This window comes from Lissotriton vulgaris, unplaced genomic scaffold (genome assembly GCF_964263255.1).
Source record: "Lissotriton vulgaris unplaced genomic scaffold, aLisVul1.2 SCAFFOLD_315, whole genome shotgun sequence".
Lineage (NCBI taxonomy): Eukaryota > Metazoa > Chordata > Amphibia > Caudata > Salamandridae > Lissotriton > Lissotriton vulgaris.
Genome location: NW_028250410.1, coordinates 1,113,040 through 1,128,785, shown reverse-complemented (window position 1 = coordinate 1,128,785; position 15,746 = coordinate 1,113,040). Strand labels below are relative to the sequence as shown.

General features: G+C 51.8%; 1 protein-coding gene across 1 annotated transcript in view; it reads left to right on the top strand.

Moving 5' to 3' along the window:
• LOC147663270 (sodium-dependent proline transporter-like) overlaps nucleotides 1–15,746 on the top strand; it is a 419,748-nt gene that overhangs the window by 365,474 nt on the left and 38,528 nt on the right. Inside the window, exon 8 of the mRNA XM_086950574.1 lies at nucleotides 2,500–2,603. Within this exon, the coding sequence (XP_086806700.1) occupies nucleotides 2,500–2,603 (104 nt within the window). The remainder of the gene's footprint in view (nucleotides 1–2,499; nucleotides 2,604–15,746) is intronic.

Below are 15,746 nucleotides of genomic sequence, written 5' to 3'. Positions count from 1 at the left end.
TTGGTGATGATTCTGGCAGAAATGGCAACATAGAAATCTACTGTATCTCCTCCGCATTCCAGAATGTTTTGTGCAGTCGACTCCACACAGCAGCAACCACGTCTTCTTAATCCGTCAATCCCCTCACTCTTGCAGCACATTGACAGCACAGGGTTCTTGGCCGTCATCTGAATGTGACCACATATCGCCAGACCAAACTGGCCCCTTTAAAACCTCTCTCCACTGAGGACCTGTCAAGCATCTTAAACTCACCGAAGCCCAAATCAGAAAAGGGCAACGTAGGTCCAGTATCAATAGTGAGAGCCATAGCCTGCATCACCATCCAACCACACTGATCATGCCCCTCAGCCATGGCATCAACCCCAATTCACACAAGACTGGAACAATCGTGCCTCATCGCCCTCCTACCATTGCAGGATAAGAGCTTTGAATAAGTAGTCTTGACTCAACTCTGTTGATAGATCAAGCACGGCATTCTCTTCCAAGATAAGTAGACCAGAATTTGACCCCATGTAGCAGAGGCAGCCAACATGCAACTAAGCTATGAAGTACTCCAAATCACCAACAGCGGTCAGTATCTCCTATCTACATCCTTTGACACATATCAGTCATTAAACCCCCTCGTCACCATCTTCTCAAGAACAGGATTTGATGGAATAATCCTTTGTTCCCCTTCATTCATTCCAGCTCAGCCAGACGAACACTCCCAGATCTGATCCCTCCCTGTGACCTGCTCAATTACAGAGTCCATCTTAGCTCCAGTAAACTTCAGCCTCTAAATGGATCACCTGGGAACCCTTCTGGCCAACAAGAACAGCAGGGTCTAGCAGGAGACATCCAGCCCCAGTCTGTACTGATTGCCAACGGCAGACAATACAACTGTGTACAAAAAAATGTACACCCACAACTGGTCAGCTGTGCTAAGCTTCAGGGATTCTACAGTCATACCACCCTCTGCTTTACAATGCACATCACCCCCCAAAAATATGCCAACTCATCATGCTGGCAAAGTAAAATCTCTTTTCAGAAGCTGACTTCTGAACAGCTGTACAGTCCCTGGTCTATTCGAACTTCATTGAATTCAGTGTCCTGCTCACTGTTATCCTAGAATCACATAATCACATCGTACCCCCATGAAGAACATAGTTGACGGTGCAATCTAACTTATGAAAGGTCTTAGGAAGTTTGACAGATTCTCATGAAGTCTCAAAGATCTCCATTGTCTCCCTCTACAGCTTACATTTTCTTCAAAATCTGTAACATAACCCAACAAATGGTAATCTCAGACTCCACCATCCCTGACTTCCAAATCTCTTGCTGGCCGTGTAATGCTTGCAGCAGCAAATAAGACAAATGCAGCACAGATAAAGACAAGACATCGCATATTATCTTGCTATGTTCTTGGATCTAGAACTTCCATCCAGTCCCAGAAAGCCCCCTCACCCCAACTGCTGAGGGCTCTCCTCTTCAAGCAACACCTTGTCGCTGTATAACACTCGGATCATGGATCCAAGTTAGTAATGTCCTTTGTCAACCCTCCTCTCTGGTCCTCCTTATACTCCCTCAATTGCACAGCATTTCTTTAACTTTGCAACCAGGTTTATGCTATATATGTACATAAAAGCACACTGTGTCAATGAATGATTGTTCTAGAGAGTTGTATCCAACTTGCAAGAGAGCTGGTACCCAAACGTTATTCTTATAAAGAGCATCCACCAAAAACGAATAAACAGGACCACAGCCGGAAGACACGAACCAAGCATACTCTTTAGTCGTAATCTGGTGCACCTTACCTTACCATCCAATGGACGAGGCACCACTTCTTGAACCGAGTACACTTCTGCATATGCAGCCACGAGGCGGTCGCTCCCCTGATCCTACTGTCCATCGCCGTATCACATGAAGTTTTGATCCATGGAAGACCAAGACTGGGTGAGTTACCATAAACAAGACATGAGCCCGTGATGATAGTAACAGCCGAGACATGACCAGCCGCCATCAAGGAGGGCATGGTGGTTCTCAGAACAAAGCGGTAAATAAAGCAAGCATTAGAGAGAGAGCACAACCGTGTGGCTTTAGCTATAAACCATCGTCATACTCAAGGTTGTGGATTTCCTAAGCTGGTACACCAAGGGCTCAACTTAGTAGGATGGATAGAAAAGAGGTTTCCTGCCATGTTTCCTTTTATAAGTGCTTTTGCAGACAAGCTATACTGTCAACACTTCCACGTCTCGTCTGTACACCAGATGTTCAGGGTTTCCCAGCATCTCATTATCCTGATGTTAAGCTGTGTACCAAAGCCGACTGCTCCAAATTCTAGGATCCCCAATCCTGAGATATTTCTTTCTCAGCTGTAAATTGTAGTGTATATAAAATTAGCCCCCTGCTTTGTAGCTCCAGCCTTGCATTCCCCACATCTGTGGAGCCAGTAGTGGGAAGAAAGCCATCTTGTAACTTCTGGCTCAGACTGATATATCTGCCTTTTTATTTCTTTCTCAGGTGTGGAATGACGCCGCATCGCAGATCTTCTACTCCCTGGGGATTGGATTCGGCGGTCTGCTCTCCATGGCCTCCTACAACAAGTTTAATAATAATGTCATCAGGTAGGTTGGGAGCTGGGAGGACTGCATGTACTAATTTACTGATGCAGCCATATATTGCATTAACAATTCCAAGATAAAGCAGATTATGCCGAACTAATGCGTTTGAAAGCGGTACATTGGCATACAGTGCAGGAACGTAAGACTCATCCAACATATAAACAATGCATAAACCCAATTTAGAAAACAATGCTTGAAACATACGGTATGTAAATGACACTGCCTTAATGGTTATTGTTAAAAAAGAATTGAAATTTGAGCAGTTGCAGCACAGAAGGTGATAAAGTTTACCTGGACGATTTCAGCATGTCAAGCAAAGATGGAGTTTCTAAGAGGGCAGACTTTGCTTCAATAGATACAGCGTGCAGGCACTTTGCTATGATGAGTGAAGGTGAAATTTTGGATGTGACATGAAGAACTTACAAATATGTTATGGCGATACCGAGGCTCAAATTAGCCAGGATCCAGACCAATAACACCAGAACGAATACTTCTGTGCCTTCACTGTACTTTTGCCACAGGGAAGGGCTGTGATTGGACAGCTCTTATTGTCAACCCTGGACCTTAAAGGCTCTTTACCTTCTGCTTCATCAGCACCATTGAACATTGGTAGTCGGGGCGTCCATTGATTCCTGACTTGATGACCGCAATGTAATTTAACCTGGGCTTGCTTGAGACCTCGTTGGAGGGTCAAACTCCGCTGCTAGAGTCAATCCTGGCCTCTAGAAAAAGACCCTACATCGTCTGTCTGGAGGCCACTACACTCACTCCTGGTGGAAGCCACATTTATTTCAAAATGGCATATCTTTCCTTGAAATGATGTAACCTCCTTACTCCGCTATATCTTCGCTCAAGACAAGAGAACAGCCACACATTCCATGTTGTAATATACAGAGTAGAGCTGAAGCTTTATATCTGCAGATACGTTTCGCCTCATCTCTCATAGTGGATGGTACTTTCTTGGTACAAGCCTCTTAGTTTGGAAGTCATGATGGCTTCGGCTTTCTCCCACACTCCCACAAAATCTGAAGAATAATCTTTTTGATTAGGCAGGGCTTCTAAGACCGGCACCAAGAGACCCCATGGTCGGAGTGAGCGCTATCAGTCGTTCAGGATATCATGGACTGACAATCACCGCAATAGCCGGTATCTTCACTTCTCTTTTCTTTCTGATATTGTTGCATAGCTGTTAGCAATTGTTAATTTAGAACATTTAATAACATTAAATGAGCTAACAAAAAACATAGCCAGCCCTGAAAACCAGATTAATGAATTGAGCCATATCAAAGCACAGAAAAGAATTGTAAAATACTAGTCACTCCAAAGCACCACACAGTTGCATACAGAGAGCTAGGCAGATCCATCAGAATGACAAGTACATTTCATGTGCATTTAAATGACTCTCGAATGTCCTCTGTCCTGACATAATTGGGTGCCAAATGCAGCACTGCGCATGGATGATTTTCAATGTACTGTCTGATGTAAAGCAGCAAAAATGTGAATTACATCTGAAAGAAACAGGTTAGTATTAGATTCCTTACCTTAGAATATCCCCAGGCGTCAGACTGGATCTGGAAATTTTTGCGTAGCAGTACCCTTGCGCGTCGGTAGGCATCGTCTGCGGCTCCGCGTCCGTCGTCGGCGTCGTGGGCGCCGTGATGTGGTCGGAGTACTTAGACGCCGCCTCCGCGTGCTGACGTCAGTTCTTCTTTTTTTCTGCGCCAGCAGCGCAGATCCGTAAAAAGTGGTACCTTAGTCACTTTTTGACTAACTTTTTTGAGATCTTTTTGATCATTTCTTCGAGTCTTCGACTCCTATCGGTGTCGATAGGGATGGCAGGTTTTAAGCCTTGTGGGGACTGCGACCGACTGATGTCGGTCACCGACCCTCACCGTCTGTGCCTCCACTGTCTCGGCGTCGATCATGAAGACAAGACCTGATCAGACTGTCGGGCCTTAACCTCGAAGGCTAGGCAAGAGCGGTCCCGCAAGCGGCTCGAGCTCCGTCAGTCGGCCCCGCGCCGTGAGAGGTCCCGGTCCGGACGGAGGTCGAGGGGCGGTCGCAGGGTGGAGCCATCATAGCTCTGGGAGTCGACATCACTTCTCCGGTTCGAAGTCGTCGTCAGGTAAGCACAATAAGTCGAAGAGACGTCATCGCTCTTCCGACTCCCCCCCCGACGCTCGCGCGATGCGGCCGGGGGTTTGGGTGACACAAGTTCAAGTTCGAGCATTTGTATAGCGCACTACTCACCCAGAGGGTCTCAAGGCGCTGGGGGAAGGGGTTCAATATTTGTCGAATAGCCAGGTTTTGAGTTCTTTTCTGAAGGAGATGTGGTTCTGAGTAAGGCGGAGGTGGGTGGGGAGAGAGTTCCAGGTCTTGGCAGCCAGGAAGGAGAAGGATCTGCCACCCATGGTGGATTTCCGGATGCGCGGGATTGCGGCGAGGGCTTGATTGGACGATCTTAGTTGGCGGGTAGGTTTGTAGATGGACAGTCGAGTGTTGAGGCATTCGGGTCCTAGGTTGTAGAGGGCTTTGTGTGCGTGGGTGAGAAGGCGGAAAGTAATTCTTTTGTTGACGGGTAGCCAGTGGAGGTCTTTTAGATGTCCGGAGATGTGATCTTGGCGAGGGATGTCTAATATGAGTCTTGCTGACGCGTTTTGGATGCGCTGGAGTTTTTTCTGTAGTTTTGCTGAGATTCCGGCGTATAGTGTGTTACCATAATCCAATCGACTCGTGACCAAAGCGTGGGCGACAGTCTTTCTTGTCTCGAGGGGGATCCAGCGGAAGATCTTTTTGAGAATGCGAAGTACGTTGAAGCAGGAGGACGAGACGGCGTTGACTTGTCTGGACATCGAGAGAGAGGAGTCTAGGATGAAGCCAAGGTTATGTGCATGGTCTGTGGGTGTGGGTGCTGCGCCCAGAGCGGAAGGACACCAAGAGTCGTCCCAGGCTGAGGGGGAAGATCCTAGGATGAGCACCTCCGTTTTGTCTGAGTTGAGTTTAAGGCAGCTATGTTTCATCCATTCGGCTACTTCTTTCATGCCTTCGTGAAGGTTGGTTTTGGCGGTGTTGGGCTCTTTGGTGAGGGAAAGGATTAATTGGGTGTCGTCGGCGTAAGAGATGATGTTAATGTTGTGTTGACGCGCGATGGAGGCGAGAGGACTCATGTAGACGTTGAAGAGGGTGGGACTGAGTGATGATCCTTGTGGTACGCCGCAGATGACTTCGGTGGCCTTTGAGTAGAATGGTGGAAGTCGGACTCTTTGAGTTCTTCCAGCGAGGAATGAGATGATCCAGTCCAAGGCTTTTCCTTGTATGCCGATGTTGCTGAGGCGATGTATAAGGGTACTGTGGCAGACTGTGTCGAAAGCGGCGAATAGGTCGAGTAGAATGAGGGCCACTGTTTCTCCGTTGTCCAGGAGTGTTCGGATGTCGTTGGTCGCTGCAATGAGGGCGGTTTCGGTGCTGTGTTTGGCTCGAAACCCGGATTGGGATGGATCAAGGGAGTTGTTGGATTCGAGGAAGGCAGCGAGTTGGCTGTTGACTGCTTTCTCGATGACTTTGGCCGGGAAAGGGAGGAGGGCAATGGGTCGGTAGTTTTTAAGTTCAGAAGGGTCTGCTGTGGGTTTCTTCAGAAGGGCCCTGAGTTCGGCGTGTTTCCAGCTCTCTGGAAAGGAGGCAGAGTTGAACGAGCAGTTGATGACATCACGGAGATGGGGTGCGATGACGGAGTCAGCTTTGTTGAAGATGTGGTGGGGGCAGGGGTCGGAGGGCGAGCCAGAGTGGATTGAGTTCATCAGGCGTATGATGTCTTCAGTGGTGATTGGGTTCCAGGCGCTGAGGTTGTTAGTTGGTGGAGTAGGATCTGAGGGGGGTGGGGAGGGTAGATCGCTGGGAGTATTCTCGAAGCTGTTGTGGATGTTGGCAATTTTGTTGTAGAAGAAGGAGGATAACACGTCGCAGAGGTCTTGGGAGGGAGTGATGTCGTTGGATGCTGCGGTGGGGTTGGTGAATTCTTTAACGATGTTGAAGAGTTCCTTGCTGTTATGAGAGTTGTTGTCGAGACGATCCTTGAAAGCTGATTTCTTGGCGGATCGAATCAATTGGTGGTGTTTGCGGGTGGTTGACTTGAGGAAGGCCATGTTGTCGGAGGTTGGGTTTTTTCTCCATATCTTTTCCAGGGTGCGGCATAGCTTCTTGGATTTTTTAAGTTCGTCATTGAACCAGGGAGCCTTTTTGCTGGCTGATTTCATCTGGTGCTTTTTCAGGGGTGCTAATTCGTCAGCACTGTGGGTAATCCATTGCCTGATGTTGATGGCCGCTTGGTTTGGGTCCATTGAGATGGTGGGAGGGTTTTGGTTGAGTGATGTGAGGAGTTGGTCGGAGGTGATTTTGTTCCAGTTTCTCCGAGGGATAGGCTGTGAACGGTTAAGGGTCAGGGTGGTTTTGTAGCTAAAGTGAACACAGCTGTGATCCGTCCAGTGGAGAGCAGTAGTGCGATCGAAGGAGATGTGCTTGCTGGAGGTGAAGATGGGGTCGAGCGTGTGTCCGGCTACATGGGTGGGGGTGTTCACAAGTTGTTTGAGTCCGAGATTGGCCAGGTTGTCCAGAAGGGTGGTGGTGTTGCTGTCGTGTTTGTTTTCAAGGTGGTAGTTGAGGTCTCCTAGAAGAATGTAGTTCTCGGAGGCGAGGGCGTGTGGGCTGACGAAGTCCGTGATGTCATCGCTGAATTGAGAGCGGGTACCTGGAGGCCTGTAGATGAGGGTGCCTCTAAGTGTGGTCCTGGGGTCGGTGTGGATCTGAAAGTGGAGATGTTCGGCGGTTGCAAGATTGTCGTCGGAGTTGGTTGTGATTTTGATGGTGTTTCTGTGGACGATGGTGATGCCTCCTCCTGTTTGATTGGTGCGGTCTTTTCGGATAATCCGGTATGGCTATAGCGATGTCGGGTGCTGATGATGTGTTCATCCATGTTTCAGTAAGGAAGGCGATGTCAGGTGACGCAGTGTCGAGTAGGTCCCAAAGTTCTGTTGCGTGTTTGTGGATCGAGCGGGTGTTGAGCAGTATGCACTTTAGGCGGTTAGAGTCGGAACTGTGATTAGAGGACGTGGATTTGGCGAGAGTCCTGAAGCAGTTGAACTTGCAGGAGAGGCAAGCGAATGGGCCGTGAGTACGTCCAGGAGTAGATTCGCAGCATAGTGGTGTACGTCCGGTGTTGAGGGCGAGGAGAGTAGCGGCATCATATGTGAATCTAGAGGGTTGGGAGCGGCGGGGACCAGGGGGTATGGCGCTGGGCGCGGTCCAGGCGCGGACGGGCATAGAAGGGCTTACCTTTGGCGCACCTTCGGCGCGACTGGGGCGCGACCGCTGCACGTAAACGCTGCGCGATTGTCCAGCTGTCATTAATGGAGGGGGGCGGAGCGTGGGCGGGGCAGCTGGGAGGCGGGAGTGTGGGGAGAGGGACGGGCTGGAGGCACAACCAAATGGCAACAAGCAGAAAACAGAAAACAAAGGCTAACATGCCAATATTGGGGCACAAGGAATGAAAATAGAGGTAATGCAAATTAAAATACTTCCGTGGGCACAGTTAAGCACACAGGCACCATTAAAATCAATCAACATACGGCGCTATTATTGTGTAGCAATGCGAGGCGCTATTAGGCAAACACACGGCACAATAAATAAATGTTCAGCAGTGCGAGGCGCTTAAAATGTCTAAATTCAAATTAGCAGCAGTGTGGAGGAGAGCAGCGCTACGATACCCAGAGCTGCCCCATACCCTCCGGTCCCTGGGTAGCAAGCGACGCCGGAGGCGATCCAGCGCTTCCTCGTGGCCATGAGGTCCCTCTCTCCTCCGACGGGCTCCGCGGCGGCTTCGGGCCCAGCGGACCCGTCTAGGGGCCCTAGCGGGTCGGGTGCTTCAGCCCAGACGTCGCTGGGTGCTTCGGCCCCGACGCCGCCGGGTGCTTCGGCCCCGACGCCGGCGCCTTCGGGCCCGGCGCCGCAGGGCCCCACTGGATCCGCTTCTGGATCCGGATCATCGCCGGTCGACCTGACGACCTCACCGGCGCCGGTTCCACAGGTGTCACCTCCGGTGCCATCCTCAGGCGGCGCCGTCCCCAATACCTCCCTCGACCCGGTTCCGGCGTCGGAGCGGCGCCACTGGCCGCCGCTCTCGACGCCGCTCTCGACGCCGCTTGGGGAGTTCTACTTCAATGAAACGGCCCAGTCTTTTGACAACCCTGATTATCAGGAGATGGGTGATGAGGAATATTGGGAGGGGTCTGAGGACACTCTGACACTCTGACACGTGAGTGTCAGTCCCAGGAGGACTAGACAGGTGAACTTGGGGATGCCAGTGGTCGGGACACTTTGCCAGACACTGGTTTTGTCTCACCTCCTACTTCCCCTGGTCCTCCCCTCTCCAGCTTTAAATCATGTGCGTTCCCAGGAAGCGCAGCGGACGAGCGCAGCGAGAGCGCCGTTTGCGCGCCGAAGGCGCGCTTAAGGCAAGCTCGTCTGCGCTTGTCCGCGCCCGGCCGGGCCCAAGGGCCACGTCCCCTGGTTCCCCCAGAGGTGACAGACTGGTATATAGCCCTGACCTCCTATGGAAGCTGCGGCCACCTACTTCTCCCAAGTGCGGATCCCTCTTACACCCCCTGGAGATCCCGCGACACTGTAAGTACTGCAACTTAGATCTATGCACTATAACCAACAAACCCACAGTCGAGCTAAAGAACTACTCCATGCTTCTCCTCAATTGTAGGTCTCTTGTAAACACTCCCCAGATGCAATGTTCCTGACCGAGACATGGCTGAACCAAGACTCTCAGCCAGACCTAGCTCAAGCTATCATCCCAGGATATCAGATAGCGCGAGCCGACCGACCACTGGGCAGAGGTGGCGGCCTCGCGATCATATATAAAGAAAGCTACACTTGTCGCCACTTATCGGAAGATATTGAAGATTGTGAGAATCTCTCCTTCTCTATCGAATTTTCTCCCAATGCCTGCTTTACCGGTATTCTCATTTACCGCCCCCCCGGTCCCATAGGACAATTTAATACATCCTTACTCTCGGTGACCTCCCAGTCGGTTATCTCTCCCTCCAACTTCTCCCTACTCGGAGATTTCAACATTCATTTCGACAACCCACTAGACCCCTTGGCACAAGAAACCCAGTCAAGCTTGGCCGCATGTCAACTCGAGCAACGAGTGCCATCTGCTACACACGAAAAGGGGCACTTGCTAGATCCGATCTTCAGCAACTGCGACCAGCTCAAAGTGGGCAGCATAACCAGACTTCCTTGGTCAGATCATTTTTTAATAGCTTTCAATTGGACCACGAGTAAACCACCCTCTTCCTTATTTACCACGAGGAAAACTCGTAACTGGTCCAAACTTCCCACTGACAACTGGGTTCAAGCTTTATGTACTACAAGACCTTCCCTCTCCCAAGACCCAACCCTTAACAATAAAAAATACGAGGAATGGATAACCACCTCTCTGGACCGGGTCCTCCCAGAACACGCACCAAAGTCCAAGAGACATAGCAAAACTGCTCCCTGGTACACAGAAGAGCTCAGGAACCATAAACGCCTCTGTAAAAGACAGGAGAGAAAGTGGCGCACTTCATACAATCCCGAAGAAAAAGCCACCTATAGGGAAATGATCAGGAACTATAAGCTTGCAATTAAATCCTCGCAAGCTGCCTTCTACAATTTTAAAATCACCATGGCAAAATCCAAATCTAAAGAAATTTTTCGCATAGTCAACTCCCTGATCAAACCCCCATCTCCGGTCACAGACAACAATAACTCACCGACAAAGTGCAATGATCTGGCGGAATTCTTCTTCCAAAAAATTAATAAAATTTATCTCTCCTTCCCTAATCCATCCACTGATTCCCCTGGTCAAAACCCGCACTTGACAGTAAATCCGACCAAGTGGTTGGAGTCTCTCCCCCTTATAACATTGGAAACCGTAAAGAAACTGGCACAACAAATAAAATCCGGCTCCCCGTGTGACCCTGCCCCCCCAGGCTCACTAAATCTTGCCAGCGTTGCTATTTTCCCTACGCTCCTGGATCTCATGAACTCCTCTATAACCAGTAGGACGGTCCCTTCAACATGGAAGCACGCTATGGTACGGGCTCTATTGAAGAAACCTTCCCTTGACCCGGCCAACCCCAGTAATTATTGCCCGATCTCGTTACTCCCCTGGGCTTCGAAAATTCTGGAGAAACATGTCAATACCACTCTGACAACATTTTTTGAGGAAAACCACCTCCTCGACTCCTCCCAAACAGGTTTTCGTACCAAACATGGGACAGAGACCGCTTTATTGGCAGTGACTGAGGAGGCAAGACGGCTCCTGGATCGAGGAGGATCAGTGGCAGTGATCCTCCTCGACCTAAGTGCCGCATTTGACACGGTACATCACAAAATCTTGCTAACCCGCCTTGCCGACTTAGGAGTGACCGGAGACGCCCTGACATGGTTCAACTCTTTTTTATCTGACAGAACCTTTCAGGTCTTCGACGGCACATCCCGCTCATCAACTCGCCCCCTGGGATGCGGAGTTCCCCAGGGCTCCTCTTTAAGTCCTACGCTCTTCAACGCATACATGAAGCCACTGGCTGAGGTAGTTCGTCCGCATGGTGTCAAGATCATCTCCTATGCGGACGACACCCAGCTGGTGGTCTCCCTTGCTGAGAAGAGCGGCCTCCAGTCGCCACCAGACCTAGCGGCCTGTTTGGAGGATGTAAAGAAGTGGATGATGAGCTCATGCCTAAAGCTAAACGACGATAAAACTGAGCTGATGATCCTGGGCCCAGCCTCCCCCGCCTCCATAGAACTGATCTGGCCATCAAGCATGGGAATGGCCCCACCCCCCAGAGACAACATTAAAAGCTTGGGCGTCTGGCTCGACAAGTCTCTGAGCCTTAACACACAGGCCACTAAGATCTCAGCTACCTTCTTTGGCCTCCTTAGGGTGATTAAGAAAGTCCTTCCCCTCCTCTGTTCTGAGGCCAAACAGATAATTATACAGGGCCTCATCCAATCTCGTTTGGACTTCAATAACGCCCTTTATTTGGGAGCACCAGACTATACCCTACAGAAGCTCCAACGCACCCAGAATTGTGCTGCCAGAGCGCTGCTGGGAATCCCCCGGAGGACTTCAGTAAGAACCGGTTTAAAGACCCTGCACTGGTTACCTGTCAGGGACAGAGTAAAATTTAAATCACTCTGTATCGCCCACCAGACATTCTGGGAAACGGGCCCAGACATCAATCGCCCCCTGATTTCTCCCTACAGGCCCAACAAATCTCTTCGCTCATCAACAGCATTTTTGGCCGAAATCCCCAGAATACGCAGAGCCAGAGCAGGAGGACGCTCCTTCTCGTATAATGTTTCCAAACTCTGGAACTCCCTCCCTCTGCAGCTGAGGAACAACCCCAACCTGACTACGTTCCGGAAACAGCTAAAAACCCTGCTATTCAATGCCTGAAAGTAACCTTAAGAGTGCTTCTTCTGTTTTAGCGCCTGGACGCCTCAGGGAAGCTGCAGCGCTCTACAAGTCACATTTTCATTTCATTTCATTTCATTTCAGGTGAACTTGGGGATGCCAGTGGTCGGGACACTTCGCCAGACACTGGTTTTGTCTCACCTCCTACCGTGGCTTCGGAGGAGGGGGCAACCTTCAGTGTGGTGTTGACGCGGGCAGCCAAGGCCTTGGGCCTTGAGCTCCCCGTCGCGGCCGTGAGGACTAACCTCCTCACTGAGGTCCTTAAACCGCAGTCAAGCTCAACAGAGCCTCTGCTGCTGTTTAATGAGGCCTTGACTGACGTTCTTTTGGGTACTTGGTCTAGGCCCGCTACAGGCCAGCCTGTAGATAGGAACGTGGCCAGACGCCACCACCCGGCCCCGGGCGACCCTTGTTTTCTGTCCACCCACCCCACCCCCGAGAGCCTGGTCATCCAGGCCTCGAATTCCCAGACTGCATTCCCGTCGGCTCCGCCTGATCGGGAATCCAAGAGGTATGAGAATTATGGAAAGAAAATATTCTCCTCCCTTAGTTTGGGACTGCAGTCTTCCAACACCGCATGCCTCTTGGGCCGTTGCACCCACTCCCTGTGGGACACGGTCGCACACGTGCTGCCACAATACCCAGCGAAAGTCAAGGCTAAACTCGCCCAAGCCCTTGCGGAGGGTCGAGATGCGGCACGTTTCTCCATCTGGTGTGGGCTGGATACCACCGACTCACTGGGCAGAGCAATGGCAACGACGGTGGCGATTCGTTGCCACGCCTGGTTGAGGTCTGCCAACTTTTCGATGGATGTCCAGAATACTCATGGACATGCCGTTTGATGGCCTTCTCCTCTTTGGCGACAAGGCAGACCATGCGCTTGAGCGCTTTAAGGACTCCAGGGCTACGGCCAAGTCCTTGGGCCTCTCGGCCCCGCGCCAGCAAACGGGTGCCTTTCGCTCCTTTCGTGGCCAAGGAAGGGGCACCCAACACGTGCTGCCAGCCACGCACTGCAGGCTAACATCCAATGCGGTGGCGGCCGTGGAAATCGCCGTGGAGGAGGTCGGGGACAACGGCGAGGCCAGTCCACACCTTCCCCCGCAGCATCCGCCTCAAAACCCTCCTAGCCCGTGCTTTCAGGCCCATGTGACGCCAGTGGGGGCAGGGTTCGCCATCACCACTCACACTGGCGCACTGTCACATCGGACAGGTGGGTGCTGCGAATCGTCCGAAGGGGCTACTCCCTCACCTTCAAGACGACCCCTCAAGCCATGCCACCGGAATACCACGCGTATCGGGGGATCATCTGCGGCTTCTGCCAAGGGGGCCATCAAGCGCATTCCTGGGTCAGAAGTAGGGTGTGGTTGCTACTCCCACTACTTTCTGGTACCCAAGAAGGGCAAAAGGGGCCTACGCCCTATCTTGGACCTACGGAACGTCAACGGCTTCCTCCGGAAGGAGAAGTTCAAGATGCTGATACTGGCTCAGGTCTTAGCTGCCCTGGACCCAGGAGACTGGATGGTAGCTTTGGACTTGCAGGACGCTTATTTCCACATCCCCGTCCTGCCGGCCCACCGCCGCTACCTGCGGTTCACGGTAGGCCACAAGCACTTTCAGTTTACCGGATGTTCACAAAGTGATGGCGGTGGTCGCAGCTAATCTGCGCAGGTTAGGGGTTTCAGTCTTCCCCTACCTGGATGACTGGTTGTTGAAGGCGGGCTTGCCCAGACAGTCGTCAGCCACCTCCAGACGACCGCAGACCTCCTGCACCAGCTGGGGTTCTCCATCAATGTACCGAAGTCACACCTGTGCCCCTCTCAGAAGCTCCTTTTCATCGGAGCGGTTCTCGACTCGGCGCAGTTTTGGGTTTACCCCCCGAACAGCGGGTTCGGGATATACAGGCTCTGATTCCGATCTTTCAGCCTTTATCCCGAGTCTCGTCAGGTTGACGCTGCGGCTTCTGGGGCTGATGGCTTCCTGCATCCTTCTGGTGCATCCCGCCCGTTGGCGGATGCGGGCTCTGCAGTGGGACCTGAAGTTTCAGTGGGCCCAGCATCAGGGCAACCTGTCCGACCATGTCCTGATCTCGGAGGACATTGCGAGACAGCTGCAGTGGTGGCTCACGGACCGCGATTGGGTCAGCGGCAGATCCCTCTCTCTTCCCCAACCGGAGCATGTAGTTGTGACGGACGCGTCCCTCCAGGGCTGGGGAGGCCACATGGGAGAGGCGGAGATCAGAGGCCTCTGGTCTCCGGCGTAGTCCGGCTCCATATCAACCTATTGGAGCTGCGGGCGATTTGTCTAGCACTGAAGTTATTCCTCCCCTCTGTCCCGGGTAGTGTAGTGCAAGTGTTCACGGACATCACCACCGCTATGTGGTACTGCAACAAACAGGGCGGGGTGGGTTGTGGACCCTCTGCCAGGAGGCTCTGCGCCTCTGGCAGTGGCTGGAACATCAGGGTGTGACCCTGATGGTTCAACACCTGGCAGGTTCTCTGAACGCCAGGGTGGACGACCTCAGCCGCTGGTGCATGATGGATCACGAATGGGGTCTGAACTCGGACGTGGTGCAAGGCCTCTTTCAGCAGTGGGGAGAGCCTTGGTTAGATCTATTCGCCACCGAAGAGAACGCGCAATTTCATCAGTTCTGCGCGTTGGAATTTCCAAGGTGGCACTCACTCGGAGACGCTTTTCGTCGCGAGTGGAGTTGCGATCTGTTGTACGCCTTTCCGCCTATACCACTTCTGCCCAGAGTGCTGAAGAAGATCAGGGGCGACCGGGCACAAGTCATCCTTGTGGCTCCGGACTGGGCATGAAGGTACTGGTATCCCGAGCTACTCAGTATGTCAGTCGATCCCCCGGTTCGTCTGCCTCTTCAGGGGGACCTTCTGTTGCAGCACCAGGGGACGGTCCTCCACCCGAACCTATCCAGTCTCCACCTCCATGCTTGGAGATTGAGCGGCGACAGTTGAGGCCATTTGACTTGCCTCCTGAAGTTTGTGATATCATTCTGGCAGCCAGGCGTCCCTCCACAAAGTCGGTATACGCCTGCAGGTGGAACAGATTTGTGGCATGGTTCATAGCAAAGGCTGTGGATCCTCTCTCTGCCCCTCTTTCTGAGGTTCTTCTCTTCCTTCTTTCTCTTGCCCGGCAGGACTCTGCTCTGGGCACTATCAAGGGCTACCTTTCTGCCCTTTCGGCCTGATCAACCATCTTTGTTCAATTCCCCTATTGTAAATCGCTTTCTGAAAGGCATCACCCACATGTTTCCACCTGTTCCCTTCGTGATACCTCAGTGGGACTTGAACCTGGTTCTTACTTATCTGATGTGCGCTCCCTTTGAGCCACTTCACAACTGTCCTCTCCGCCTTCCTACTTTGAAGACTGCTTTCCTGGTTGCCATCACCTCTGCCAGGAGAGTGAGTGAGCTCCAGGCTCTTTCCTCTAAACCTCCTTTCCTTTCTGTCCATCTGGACAAGGTTGTGTTGCGGACAAGACCCTCTTTCCTGCCCAAGGTTGTCACGGCCTTCCACATCTGGCAGTCTATCACCCTGCCCACCTTCTTCCCGCCTCTGCATCCCTCAAAGGAGGAAGAGCGGCTCCACCGTCTGGACCCAAAACGT